This window comes from Pterocles gutturalis, unplaced genomic scaffold, assembly GCF_000699245.1.
Source record: "Pterocles gutturalis isolate BGI_N339 unplaced genomic scaffold, ASM69924v1 scaffold41353, whole genome shotgun sequence".
NCBI lineage: Eukaryota > Metazoa > Chordata > Aves > Pterocliformes > Pteroclidae > Pterocles > Pterocles gutturalis.
Window position 1 is genome coordinate 9,798 of NW_010121927.1, and position 14,950 is coordinate 24,747.

The window sequence follows — 14,950 nt, forward strand, 5'->3', positions numbered from 1 at the left end:
CAGTTGTGATATATCCTTTAACTCCCCCTCACCCAAAAAGGGGTATCCTGTCAAGTGGTCCAGTAGAAATCTTGAAGTTTCTTTATGATAAATTAAATCCATAAAATGAGGAATACCTTCTGTCACATTCCCAGCAAGACTAATAGCCACAGTCTGTGGTGCATTTGTTCAAATGTCTATTGCTCCTTCTAGTGGAGATTCTGCACAGCTCCAGTTCCGTCCTGGTCCTACTGATCCAAAGCAGATTTCTCTCCTCTCTCTTCAGCTTGTCTCTGGTTAACAAACAGCAGAAGCACTGAGGGCCGTGATTCCCCAGGACAGGAACAGGCCGGCAATGTCTGAAGAAACACCAGTTGTCTTTGTCTCAGTGTGGCAGATTTATGCCAAGAGCAGTTTTTTGTGTCCTGTTGGTATCGCAGGCACCTACACCTCTGTGGAGAAGAGAATGCTTTGCCTCTTGCTGTCTGGGGTAGGGATAGTCTCTAGCTGCAGGAAATACAGAAGAACTTGAACCTGGAAAGAGAAAGAAAGATGTAATCGTAAAGCTCTGTTAACTCGTGCTCATCCTGGATATTTGAGAGCTGGCAGACGTGCCTACAGCTCCTTCCACAGCAACATCTTGCAGTTATGTATCTGTTTTCATAGTGTATAATAGCAGGAATATTAAAACTGGCAGTGCTTCAGAGACACTCTTTTCAGCTTCCAGGTTACAAAAATGGTGTTGGTGTTCCACTACACTGAAAAAATCTGGGCTATGATTTGCCATTACTCAGTCAAGAAAGTACAGAACAGCCTGACCAGCTAACACAGCCTCCACATCCAAATTCTCTGCATCATCTTCAAAAGGCAGCTGTGCCCAAACAAACCTGAATTTAGCAGAGGATTGTGTTGTGCATCAGTGAAGGTGGTTTAAGTGTTGAGGAGCATCACAGAAAACACTGACAGTCCTTTTATCCCAGGCTAGCAATCTGGTGCCACGAGGCAGCCCTCAAAAAATCGTACTGTGCAGAAACAGGGAACACACAGGACTGTGTGCACACTGACATTTTTTCATTAAAGATTTATTAGTACAGATGCAAACTGAACTGCCTGAAGAAACACAGTTCTACAAACACACCAAAATGTCTGTGTAAGGGTGAAAGTTACTTTAAAAAAACTGTCATGAAAACACAGAAGGATGGCTGAACCAGGCCTTGCTCGCGAAGTGCGGTTTCCCACATGTTGTCTTCACGAGATTCAACAGCACATTTAGGATTTTACCTGGGACATGACCTCTAGTGACCAGCTGTCAGTCATTGTGATGGGCTGGGTGGGGTTGGCAGGGATTTTACTGTCCTTCTCTGAAGGTCTGAGCAGCGTTGGTCCAAAGACAGTTGCAAGATTATGCAGGGACATCTTGTTAACGCTTTCCCTCTCAGCAACCCTGGGAGGAGAAACAATGAAGAAGGAAGATCTTTATACATATCTGAGTTTGGAGGTGTCCTTAAGTAAGAAACCATATTTGTAAGAAGTTATAGATACATTCAATCAACTACTCTCTCCATATGTGCCTAAATTAACTTCATATATCAGCTGAACCTTGATCCAACACAACCACAGTCTCCAGGCACTCTACAGACATGGCTTCAACTTGGGCAAGGGACTGCTGCTACTGTCTGGACAGGCAGAAGTGGGACACCAAGAAAGGAATGATTTTCATCTCAGTTTCATAAATGAGACACTGAGACACACAGGTTAAAAAATTTACCCAAGAGGAGAAAAGTCTGCAGCAGAAACAAGTAAAACCCAGAGTTCCTGGATTTTAATCCAGAACCTCAGTCACAAGAGTATCTTTCATCTCTCCGGTGACAGTCTCTGGTACGTACAAAATACGTACGTAAACTAACACATTGTGCATGTATTAAGCAAACTTATTGCATTAATATCAAACACACAGAAATACTGTTTCAGTTACGCATTTACAAAGACATAGACAAGATCAGAAAGACTAGTCTAAGCAAGGAACTAACAACTCCAGTTAGCAGAAGTGCAAAGCTGGAATTTAAAAAAATATATTATATTAGATTGCAGGTGCCTTTTGAGACAGGCCTCATAAGTCCTTGAGCACGGCCAAAGCTTCACAATTTACACTAAAAGCTTTCCCAGTCTTTGTACCCAGATGCAGTTTTGCAGCACCTTCAGCATGAATTTGCATTTGTACTAGATAAACCCCTGAAATTTTGTTACCCCTTTCCTTCAGTTCTAATCCTTTCAAGTATGAGCAGGAACGGAATTCAGGATTTAGTGCCTCACTAAGTGAGTATGAGACGACAGTTATCTGAAGAAAATTCACAGCAAATCAGCAAATGCTTCTTCATTTGTGTGATTGAGCATGAATTCAAGGAAAAGGCTCCTCTTTTCAAAACAATGATGCTTTATGCATTAAATAGGTGTCTAAAGGATCCACATATTACCTTTTTAAATGGTCCAGAAGGAAAAGGAATGTCACAAGGTTGGGTTCTGGAAGCGATAACAATAGATTCAACATACAGCTTTCCTTTGCAACAGGATCTGAAAGTGCTACAAGACAGAAAATGACAAAACATCACCATAGGTCATGAACGAGAATTTGACTGGCTGCATAATTTCCCAAACCAACAAATACGGATGGTCCTGAACATCCTCCCGGTAAAGAGAGCTTCCCTGGAAGACTGAACGGGGCAGACAGCAAGCACAGCCTCAACAAGTAGGCTCTCATTCCATTCTTAACATAATCTTCACAAACCTGGACATTTTTGACTTACAAAAAGGCACAGTAATTGCCCATGTTCAAGCTCACAGTAAGAATATGTCATTCCAGGGCTCATTTCTCAGCCCCATTTCACTTCCCTAACAGCTCGTTCCAGGTTTCTGCCCAGCATTATAAATATGGGTTTTTTGTATTGCTTTAGGAGCAGCCTCCTACAGAGCAGTGTCGGTAACACAGACCGATTACCAAGGGTTATTGCTGATACTACCTACCGATGCCCTCAGCAAAGTTGGGGTACAGTTCATCTGTGAAGAGGGGCTCAGGCAGCTCCCGGAAGTACAGCTTCAAGGTGCCCGCAATGGCGTTGACATCCATCTCGCTCATCATCACCGACACATCTTTGTTATCTGAAAGAGGGAGGAGGGGAAGCAGGGTAAAGGAGCTGCTGGCCCTTGCATTCGTTCTTTTTTTGCTGTGGCTCTCTTTGTTTATCTGTTGTCTTTGCCCAAAGAGCTGAGAGTTTTCCTGTTTACATTTCTCCAGATGAAATGAGCTCCCTTCTGAGAACCGAAAATGCTGCACAAACGGCTGCAAACAGTTTATAGCTTTAAATCAAGTAGAGGGAACCTCACACTACCCAGGGTTAGTTGTGCTGTGCCAGCGACCTCAGCCTGATCTGGAACAAGCCCTGCTTGACTGTATTTATATGTATTTCAACTTCTGCTAGTGACAACAATTGTTATTGCAATTCCCTGCTTTGAACAGCTTAGAATAAGACTCTGAGGCTGCCTAACTCCCCATGGAGGGCAGCTAAAGCACAGGGGCAATTCAGGGCTCACATTTCAGTTTGGTTACTAATAAGAACAACAAACCACCCCCTTTCCCTAAAACAAACAGACCAACCAGCAGAGCCAGCCCTGGTTTCACGAAGCTTAGTGTAAAACAGCATTTAATATAAATGAAAACATGCTGGGTTTCCAAATGTGAAACACTCTTACTTGCACTAGTAAAGATTCATAAATCAATGTGCTTGGTGGCTTAGGGCAATTGAAAAGAAAATACAAGAGGGAAGAAATTTCACAAAGTGAAGAAAAAAGTGCAGGGAGGATGAATTTGGGCACCTGGCTGCATGACTGCTTGCATCAAAAGAGAGCTCGAGTGTGGCTGGAGCGGTCCTTGGACTGTCACATAGGCTGGAAGTAGGGCAGAATTTCACTTTTTGTACCTTTAGCAATTTGGAGGCATTTCATTGCCTGCTCTTGGATGCCTTTTGGGACATACATGCCATTCTTGTAAATGCAGCACCAGTAAGGAGCCCTTTTCTGCTCAAGATCAAAGCAAGCTTTACAAAGCTTGGTCAGAATTATCTAATTTTACCATCTGTGCACATCAATCTAGACAGAGTGAGGCAGAGAACTCAGGAGCCCTGAACACCCAACTTCAGTTTCATAAACACCCTTCCTAGTCAGCCTTAGAAAATGTTTTTTGCTGGCCTCCTTTCACAAAACATTCTCAATTTCAAGGACTTCTATTAATTTGGGGACCTCACAACAGTGAGGAAATTACAGCTCCTGATTGCTGCCACTTCCCCTGGGGAAGGTGCCTGCCGTGTACAAAGATTTGGCACGGCAGGCAAACCCACCACTTCATGTCTGCTGGGAAGAATAACAAATGGGTTATTTGGGATAAGGATCCATCCCGTTCTATGTCTTGGGTTATATTTGTAGCTGAAGAATATTAATAAAACATGCAGCCAGGGTTAAAATTATTCTCCTTGTGTGAGAATCTCTACCTCTTAATGCTTCTTGGGGAATGTAAGATTAAAAATAGCACAGCCACCTGACAGGGGCTCACACGGGTTCTCACAGTGCAAAGGGAAACATCAGACACAATTACTTACTGACATCAAAGGCAGCTTTCAAAGCCTGGATATCGGTTGCGACCCCAGAGACACGGTAGATGCCCACCTCCTCCATCCCCCGCCGCTCTATCTCCTCCACACACTGGCGCACGATGTAAGGCACCTTCGACCTCTCTCTCCTTGAGAAAGGCAGAGAGAAGAGTTCAGTGCAGCCCCTGCCCTCAGGGCTCGTCACCCAGACAGCCAGGCTAGCTAAAACCACCTCAGCATTTTGCCGTGCAAACCTCTTCTGGAAAATGGGGAGGTGGGAGAAAGTCTGAGCAGGCAATCGAGACTGAGCTGGAAAACTCCTTTTAAGACCGGAGAGGGTTTTCGGAGTGTCTCAGCCTGGCTTCGGCTGTTCTACAGGTGCCCTGAGCACTGGGGCTTCTGGCCCCCAGAGTCTGCGACTTTGTGCAGGTGCTCGGGGGATTCCCAAACAGACCTTGGATACATAGCAACACCGTTGCTTTCCAGTTAATGTGTTCCATAGGGAGGAAATACCACACTTCCCAAACTATATAACAGAACAAACAGGTTTCTTCTGGCAAACAACTCATGACAAAAGATCAGGGGTTAAAATAATACAACAGGATCCAAAGAACTTGAACATTTCCGATTATGGAAAGGAAACATCACTGTTCAGCGGCTCTGGAAATTTGTGACCAAGTCAGCTAACCTAAGAGTAAAGGGGCAAGGGCTATTTCCAGAACTCAGAAAAATGATACGCTGTAAGTAAACACCCTAGGTTTCAAAGCCTGTGTGCATGCTGGTTTTTTTCCCTGCAAAAAATGAAGCTCAGAAAATGTACAGCCACAGCCATCTACACGGCTACCCAAGTGGAGCAGACTGGGCTGACAAGTCCCTCAGTGGGGCAAAGACAGGTGCAAGCCACTGGCCAGCTGGCTTAGGGAGAGCAGGGAGAAGCGGGACCCATCAGCTCACTTGGTGACAATAGCGATCTTGACCCCAAAGACCCCAGTCTGCTTCCGGGATGGCATCCTTTTCAGGCTGAACTCCCGACTGGTAAACTTCACGGACAGCTTCACTTCAACCTGGATAAAAGAGAACTGCTGTTATTTTTCAAACATTTTATTTTCTTTTTTTATGCTGCAATGAAAAGCAGAGAAATAAAGCACACAGGAGGTACAGAAGCAGTGCTAAATTCTGTTTTCGATACTTACGCCATTCATTGAGATGACTGTGCGTTGCCAATCTTTGTCCTGCAACGCCTGTGGGTCCAGCTGAAAAACATGGAAGTTACCAATGAGCCAGGAATAGACTTCAGAGAAATGAGCCAGCCTGAAAGGCTGCTGTCAGCGAGCAGAGCACTGCCACTTCCAACACGTTCTTTCTTTTCCCCAGGAAAACACACATTCCAAGGTTTTCCTGGTTTCAGATAGTGGGACACTCAGATATTGTGCGGTTCTCTAAGCAGGGCTGATGACAGCTCACACATATGGAAAATCGAGCAACACGTTTGCGGTGTTTGCTCAACAGCAAAGGCAACCTCAGCAAGCAAAATCAATGTTTGAAAGCGAATAACCTCGGCTTTCATAGAAAGAGCCTGCATTCATTCCTGCAGCACAACAGGCACATTAACAGACAGCCAAAGCTGTCCCATCGCACAGGGCGAGGAGTCAGAAAAAGGGAGGAGAGATTTTTGGAGTAACTCTGATTTGGAATAGAGGAAACTGCCTCCCTCTGCATTTTTCTACAGACAGGTGAGGTTGGATGAATGTGAAATTACTGCCCTGCAATAAAAAGCCAGGTTGGAGCTTCACAGCTCTTGGCTATGAAACTAATAGCTTCCAAGGACTACGTTCCACTGAATTCAAAAGACATAGTGACCCTAACAGCGAGACCAAGGAAGACAAATACGAAGTGACCCATGCAGAGAGAAGTAACTTTAAACAAACCAAACCTCTCTCAGGATCTGACAGAGAAGAAATGGAGAAAATGAGCCCAGAAATCACGGAAAGTTGTCCTCCTTCAACCTGCCTATTCCTTTTCATTTCTATTTGAGTGTGGTGCTAGGAAGATCATCTGGCCCTGCTATTGCAAGAATTAATTAAACAGAAACAAGTTCTGACGCAAAGCCCTGATCTCCCGTTTTCAGCTTTGCTTGATCTCTTTTGAGCGGACTGTTGTGAGGCTGGGGAGCAGCTGACAAGTACTCGAACGTCACCCAGCCATTCCGGTACTGCCTGGGAGAGTCCCAACAAACCTGAATGCCTGAAGAGTGGCACTCTGCTCAAGCCAGACTGGCAAAAGAAAGACAAGACCTGTCTGCATGGGGACTTCTATCAACAATCAGAACCAGCCAAAGCAAGCAGGCTTCAGTGCCTCCGGAGATGGCTTTGGAACGTTTGGCTCTTGAACACTGAGACACAGTAAGACCAGAGGAGGGAACTGCAGCAGACTCTGTGTTCTGAATTTACTGCAAACAAAAAGACGCTCGTTCTGCAGCACAGCTCCTCCCTCTCGCAGAACCTGATGCACAAGCAGAGTTCTCTGACAGGCAGAGGTAAATGTTTAAACAACGGCAGCTGCAGTATATTCTAGGAGATCTTAGATGCAATCCTGCTCACACTCTCTTTCAGATCATCAACACACCAATGCTGCTGACACCTACAGAGACAAGTCCCCCCGTGCCCTTCCCCACTCCCCAAAAAAGACAACCAGCAGCGAGAAAAGTCTCTCCCCACTTACTCACACTACAGAGACCCCAAGAAGAAACAGAGAAGCAAGCGAGGCTAACCTTATCTCTGCGCACTTTGTTACGGACGTGAGCCCACAGCGGGATGCTGCCAGCACACACATGCTTTCCTGTCGAATTGGACCGGCTCCTGTAGGTGCAACTCTGGCAAAAATTCCTGAAGACCCCTTGTAAGGAATAGTCAGCAACCAGTAGCTCCCACATTTTGGGACTTGCACAAAGGTCCAGGAGGCCAATGGGCAACAGTGCTTAGCTTCAGTGCTTCAGCAAACCCAAATAACAGCCTGCTTGCCAAGAGGGCTTGCTTATAACTCTGGCGGAACAGATCCGCCCCCGCCTGAGCAGCTGGCCAAGGTCCCTACAAGTTGGCCAGAATCTAGGCTGTTCTCCCCTGAATTTCCGTGCTGGAAGTTTGGTTTCTTTCAACAACAGCATTCTTTCCCAGAATCAAGAGGAAACCATTTCTGAAGTGTCTGGTTTCCTATGCAGAGCAACCACGCTCAGTATTCCTGAAAGCTTGATCTCCAGCTGCCTAAATAGTCATCTCATTAAGCTGCCTAAATGGCCCGGCTGATAGACACAGTCTCAGCTGATCCCAGCTCAGAAGCAGTTTTCCATGTGCTTTTAGGATGGAGTCACTGAGAGTGTATTATTCATAGCAGGGAGAGACTGCTTAAGATTGAAGGGGAAAGGGAGTTTTGACTATTTGCCAAAAAAGTTAAAGGAAGACTGCAGCAGGGTCCATTTACAGTTTATTTAAGCTAACAGGTATTACTGGCTGTATCTCAGTGGTAACCAGGGAACTCCTAACACTGTACAAAATGAAAGCCAGTAAACAGCTGTTAAAAGCTACGAGCCAAACAGAGTCCTACTCTGTCTCAAGAGCGAACATCGTATGGCTGCAAAGGACGACCAAAAGCAGCGTGTTGGAGCTGAGAGCTCACAGAGACTCTTCCTTGCTGGATAGCTACCGGAGCTGAGCAAGGACTGCGAGTGTACCTGCTGCTGCCTCTCGCTCCCTTATCTCTGAACTCTGTTTTGGGGCTGGCAGGACCCCCACACTCCCCCCCTGCTGTTTCACTGGTGCTGAGAACAGCTTGTATTGAATGGAGACAGCTACGGAGAACAGGCACCAGGGAGGGGGTCCAGCTGACCTGAGCCAGCCCTGCATAAATCACTGCAATAACAGCAGCAATGAAAAAAAAATAAAAAAAATCCTCCCCCCCCCCCCCCAGAACAAAGTGACATGATGGAAGCTAATAAAAGAGCAAAGCCTGAATAAGGTCTCAGCAATACTGAGTGAGACAGGAAGATCAAGCCTAACAGTCTGGTAAAGTCACAGTAGGAAATAACAGAGTCAACAGGAAACTTAAGAATGTCACTTAGACTTTGAGCAAGCTTTCAGTCCTAGACCCTACAGATGAGTGACCTTCTAAGGCCAGCAAGAGCAGCCCAGGGAAAGGGCAGCTGGAGCAGCCAGACTACAAAGGGGACTGAAGACAAAGAGAGTCAGTGAGCGTGATGCTCCTGTATAGAGAGGGCCTGTGACAAATGGGGCCATGCTGTCTCCTGGCCTGATTTGGAGATCAGTGGCCTGGAAGAAGGAACATCGAGTAGAACACAATCTACAGACAGCGTGCCAAAAGGAGGCTGCTCTGAGTGAGCAAGCACGGAGCGCTCGCTCTGCCAGCTCAGGCGGGGGTGACACTGTGACACGGCCTCTGCACTAACTTGACAGTGAAATTCATCACACCTCTAAACATTTCCTTCAAACAGGTGCTTGGTTTGAGTGACAAAAGGACCTGTACCATCTCCACTGGAACCACAACAAATTGTGCTGTCTCCTATGCAAATAGGGCAGATTTGCTGAAACCCTCACAGACTGTATCTCATGGGCTTGCTTGCACAGTCCCCATCAAAAGTGCATCTCCACAGGAAAAATACAAGCAAACCAGTTCGTCTTTACTCCCCCAGCACATCCAGTCCCCTTGTGGCCTGTTCTCTGGCATTTGCACTGGCAAACTACAGCCCCAAATTCACTAATGAATCAGGCACATGCCTCTGTATCCTGCCCAGAACACAATGGACCAGAGCAGCTCAGCACCACAGGGATTGCTGAGCGCCAGTCCTGGCCCTCACAGCAGCTCAGCGCTGAATTCAGACAGTGAGTGCACAGCAGGCAGCAGAGGCTGAGTGTGCAGAACAGAGTGGTGGGGAAATTGGAAAAAAAAAAGCGTAGCTGAGAATGCTGGTCGATAGCAAATGCAAGCCAGGCACTAAGGGAGTCTGTGCTCTGCCTTAGGAAACCAGCACAGAGTTTGATGATATTTTTTTTTTCCCCAGAAGAAGAAAAAAAAAACATAAAGAGGAAAAAACGAATTAGCATCAGTGGAAACGAAATGCCTGGGAGCAAGGACTGAGGCAACCTTAAGGTTAGTGTGTTTCACGCTATTTATTCAGATTACTTCCTCCCTTTATTAAATCCCCCTGGCAACTTTACACTCCATCAATTTTTAATTGTAACTGATGTGACATACACGTTGTCAGCATCCCACTGCTGCTGGAAACTCCCAATCTAGCCATAGCCCCACTCTTCTCAAAGCTCCTCCCTGGCTTTCCCACCATCACCCTTTAGACATGACCCATGCCTTCTTCATTTCCACCCTGTTTTCTTTGCTGGGATACTGTTCTGCATGAGCAAACTTTAAATGAACTCGAGTGTGTAAAAGGTTTTCTGAGTTGACACTTGGGAAGTACAGCATGTGACAAGCTGTTTTACACAGAAAACAACCTAGAGGTCTGAAATAGCCATGTGCACCGCAGTGAGACATCCCCGATAATTAAGCAGATAAGAGTGATTGTTTTGCATGGCAACAGAGCAACAGTGTTGCGCTGCTACCACAGAATGACTGATCTAAGGTCATATCCTCTCTGATTTTCCAGCACTGCTGTGAGGGAGAAGGAAATGGTTTGCCTGAGCTGATCATGCAGAAAAAAACAATTACAAAGGAAACAGCATTTTTAGGAGGCACCAACTGGAGGAGATGGATCACAGGATGAAGTGTCAGTTTACTCATGCAGTCTGTTCCCAAGGCAGAGGCCACTTTTGCTGACACGTGTCCACTTAGCTGCAGGGTTGCAGGACCAAACAAAAGGCTGCTACGCTCAAAACATGTGGACCTGCCTGCCACATGAAGTACAAAATTCAAAGAGCAAGAGGGCCAGCCTCCCAAGTGCTGAAGATGGATTGCAAGGTAACAACAGAAAGAAAAAAGAAAAAAAGAGTTCAAAATGAGAGAAGCTGATGCTTACAACTGAACTAAGCCTCATGTTTCCTCTTATAAGATGATGTCTGTTTCTTCCTCTCCCAAGCCACCCAGTAATTTCAGTTTCACAGTGTACCCAGGAATGGCACCTTCTCCCTGTATTTCTCACTCCTGAGATGTAACAGAAGCCCCCAACCGTGTGTGCCGGCTGGTTAAATACTGCACATCCAGTGCTCTTGTTCCCAAGTGGACTTCTCTTTGACATCTACAGGAGGTTTTCCAATATTAAAACCTCGTGGTTTTATTTGTCAGGGATAAAACTTGTAGGTTGGCAAGCAACAAAGGCCTTGCATGTGGCTATAAAAAGAGGTAAATAAAACATTCCATAGGAAAAGAAAATATGAGCAATGGGAGCTGTTAAAATTGCTGCCCATTCCTGGAAGCTTCTGACCACAAGGACCAATTTTCAGTCTTCCTTCCTCCAGTGCCGTTATGTAACGGAGAGATTTAATAAACATTTCACAGCCAAATCTGTCCTTGTCTCCTTGATGCATTGTCTTCATCACTACAGCGCACAGAATTTGGTGAGTCAGAAATCCCAGTAGTGGGAAGTTGCAGATTTACAATAATACGTGGCTTTAACAATACACTGCCATTTAGCCAACAAAAAAATGTCCCTGTTTTTATCAGCAGGAGGATGCAGACATGACTCTTGAAGTTCTCAGAGTTTTTAACTAAAGGGAATTTAGGAAAACAAACCTCATCCAACTTCACAGACCTTGCCTTTACACATGACAGACTTTGGCTGAATAATGACAAGGCAACAACAACAACAAAACAGAAGCCCCAGATACACTAGCAACGCTAAAGTAAACAAAATTTAAGAAAGAAAATAAACACAAAACCAGTGACTGTAAAAGATGCTGACAGCATTAATACAGCTAACCTCAGCCACAGGTCATAATTTGATTTTGTTGCTGCATTATTATGATTTCTTAATAGACAAATGGTGTTTGCTTTAAAACTAAAACAAAATAAAAACCTTTAATAATTATTATCAACCCAAGATCTTACCAGACTGTCTTATGACTTCTCTCTGCACCTATTCAATAGTGTTAAAAAGTTGTGTCATGGGACAAAAAAAATCACTGAGAATTAAGACGATGTCCTGTTCACCAAGTTCCTTTATAAACTGCAAAGGGGATTTACTGAAAGCAAAAGAACTTCTGCATTTGCCTTTTACATACAACAGAATTAATAAAAAAACATTTTTATTGTTTTGTTTTGTGGGGGTTTTGTTTTATTTTTACTTTCCACTATTCAGGTTTCTCTAAAAGAATCAAGATGCAATTAATACTCAAGTGTATTAATACTCAAAGGATATTTTTACTTATTAAGTATAAAATCTTCTAACAGAATGTACAAGTGTTGTGCATAAAAATACCCACACTCATGAAAAAAATTGTTAAAAATTTAAAAGACTTTCTTATTTTTTTTAATCATTCTATGTAAAATATTTTAAGAATTTAGAGGGTCAGTGATTTCAGGGTTCTCCATTATAAGCGCACAGATCTCCAGGGCATTTCAGGACTGAAAACTTGCTCTTTCGTAGCTGCTCAGCTCCATGGAAAATAAGCTTTTGTTAGCAGCAGGGACACACAGATTTCTGGTTAGCCTGAGAGACACACAAAGGACACACATGCCTTTACTAGCATTTATTGATTTGTATGCACATTTTCTTTCCAACACCCACTGAGTGTTTGGTGACAAAAGCTTTTCCTGACAATGGCATGGCAGCCTCAGGGCTGCAAGAGGGAGGGAAAGGACCAGGCCTAATGAAACTCATTTAGACAATGAACCCTCCTGGAGGAAAGGTGAGATATGAACCTGCAGGCCACCCTCCATCAGAGCTGTCTCTGAAATTCCATGAATGGCCTTGGCCTGTGCGACCAGCACTCAAATGTTGCAGAAAGCTGTCATCCAGGGAGTGACGAAGAGTCAAACACAGATGGAAGAGAACTGGTGGTATTTTTCAGCGTGCCAGAAAAAAAAGCTATCTGAGCAGGGTCTCTGCACTGCACAACAGCCAGTCCAACACAAAGAATGTGTCCTCAGAGCAGGCATTGAAACACCCTCCCAAAGCTGTGGCCAGAGCGTGCAACAAACTGGAAGAAGAGTGGGAACATATGTTCCCTGTGTCATCCTCCACTGATGGCCCAATTTCTCCTGCATGGAGCTTTAGTGCTTTATCCCACAGCAGCTCCCCGAGAGCAGCATCCATTTGCAATCATCACATCACCTCCCCTATTGTGTTACAAATTTGCCACATAGACAAGTGTACCATGCTGATTCTCAGCAGGGGAAATGTCTCAGGGATGCAGCCTGCTGTCACGGACACTATGCTCTGGACATGGCAGTTACGAGGACAATAAGCCTGTCCTCCAAGGCTTTGCTATCACATCAATCACTTCCAGCACGTACAGAAGGCGGCATTTCTTTCACATGATTTACAGAGGGGACAGTACGTTCATTGCTTCCTCTTGTGTCACAAATGGAGCATCCTCAACAGTGCCCAGGGCTCAGTGACAGTGCAGTTCCTATACACTGTGCTGGAAGTTTAGAAGTTAACAGGCAAATGAGAGATCAAAATGTAAATTTTAATGAAAAAGCATCTATTCTAAAAGGGTGCTGAAGAAGGCATAGCGAGCAGGGCAAGAGGGAAAAAGCTGCTGATGTCCTGCCTGTGAATCACACTGTATACCTCACTGTCTGGAGAAAAGTCCCCAATGCTGAGACAATCAGAAGGTGGAAAAAAACCTTCCTAGTGTACTCCAGGATTCAAAAGTCCCGTTACATTTAGCAGCAGAAAAAAAGCACAGTCTTACCTGGATCTGTCCTTTCCCCATTATGCGATCTGTGCTCTCTCCATCCTCTTTGGTGAGCTTGGTTTTGTTGTAGCACTTTTCATAGCACAGAATCCGCAGAGTTTGTGAGCCTTCCAGCTCAATCTCAAACTCCTGCAGGGCACCAGGAAAGGAAAGAGCAATGAATACAGCACAGCAGGACACTAGTCTCTTAACAATCAATATAGTCTCCTTAAAACTCATCAGGAGGAAGCACTTAAGGACTGACCAAAACCTCCTCCCTAATAGCGGTCTAGAAATAAACTGAAATTGTATTTTGTATCTATAAAGTGGTCAAATCAGAGACTGAGGTGGTTGACTCCTCAGTCAGGTTTCACTAAGTTTCAGCAAAGCATCATTCAAAGAAACAAACTTGCTCTCCTTTGTATTTAATTTTGCTCCTCAGCAGGTTTGAGTTGGCTGTAAACAGGCAAAACGCCTATAGCCAATTCTTCCCCCTCACAACAAATAGACAAAAACACCACCTCCTTCAACATATTTTCAGTTGTCTCTTTAAGAAAATAATCAAACATCCATCTGTTTACATGATGAAATGCTGGACAAGACAGATTTGTACTGAAATGTTTGTTTAACTCTAGCCAGCCCAAGAGAAAACCTTCTGCAAGTCCTGACAGCCGAACGAACCTGGCATGAAACTGTTTTCTGAGAGGCAGCATATGCAGCACAAGTGCTGAGCATGCAGGAAGTTCTTCCATTTGCAGGTTTTTGCCCATCGTGCATTCATGTCTGGCACATGGAACAAGCCACATTAAGAAAAATCCAACTTACCTCGTTCCAGTTGGGCTCTGTGGTGTCTCTGTAAACTCTAGTTTTAGCCTTGTTCACAAAATATCCAAAAGAATCCACCTCTAACGTGCAGTACAAATCTGAGGAGGGGGACAGGAACAGAAACTTTTTCCAAATTTCTAGAATTTCCTAACTTGCATTAATAATTTTCAGGGTGTGTCTTCATTTGTATCTTCTCTGTCTTAGTACCAGTAACACTACCCAGCACAAATCCATCATCTGGACCCACAGAGTTGCCTTTATGAAGCTGAAGTACCACTACAGCTGTATATATGATCTCAGCACAAACAAGCCCTTCACCTCTATCAAGGGTCAGGTGTATCCTGTTATCCAAGATTTCTCAAATCAATCTACAATGAGCAGAAGGTATACACCAGTGAGAAACGAAACTTCCCCAGGTAGATACTGGACCCAATCAACACATCAGAACAGATTTCACTGAGAACAGCATTAGTATAATATCACCCGGAGAGTAAGTTACAGGCCAGCCATCAAAAACTCATTATCTGCACAAAGCAGTTTATTATGTGGTATCTGGTGTTTCCGAAGAGCTAGTGACGAGCTGTAGGAATTGCCCCCATTTATGAGTTATTTTGTAAGTGATGTTAGCCAGCACCTGGGAAGCTG

General features: G+C 44.6%; 1 protein-coding gene across 1 annotated transcript; it reads right to left on the bottom strand.

The window, feature by feature from the left end:
- Window positions 1–423: 423 nt before the first annotated feature.
- Window positions 424–14,452, bottom strand: LOC104464619 (breakpoint cluster region protein-like; the record flags this gene model as incomplete). Its single annotated transcript, XM_010077382.1, has 9 exons — window positions 424–513; window positions 1,261–1,423; window positions 2,454–2,559; window positions 3,001–3,135; window positions 4,629–4,768; window positions 5,574–5,683; window positions 5,813–5,872; window positions 13,499–13,630; window positions 14,306–14,452. Coding segments are annotated over 9 exons (1,083 nt in total), but the record flags the coding sequence as incomplete, so codon positions are not given.
- Between the last annotated feature and the right edge of the window lie 498 nt (window positions 14,453–14,950).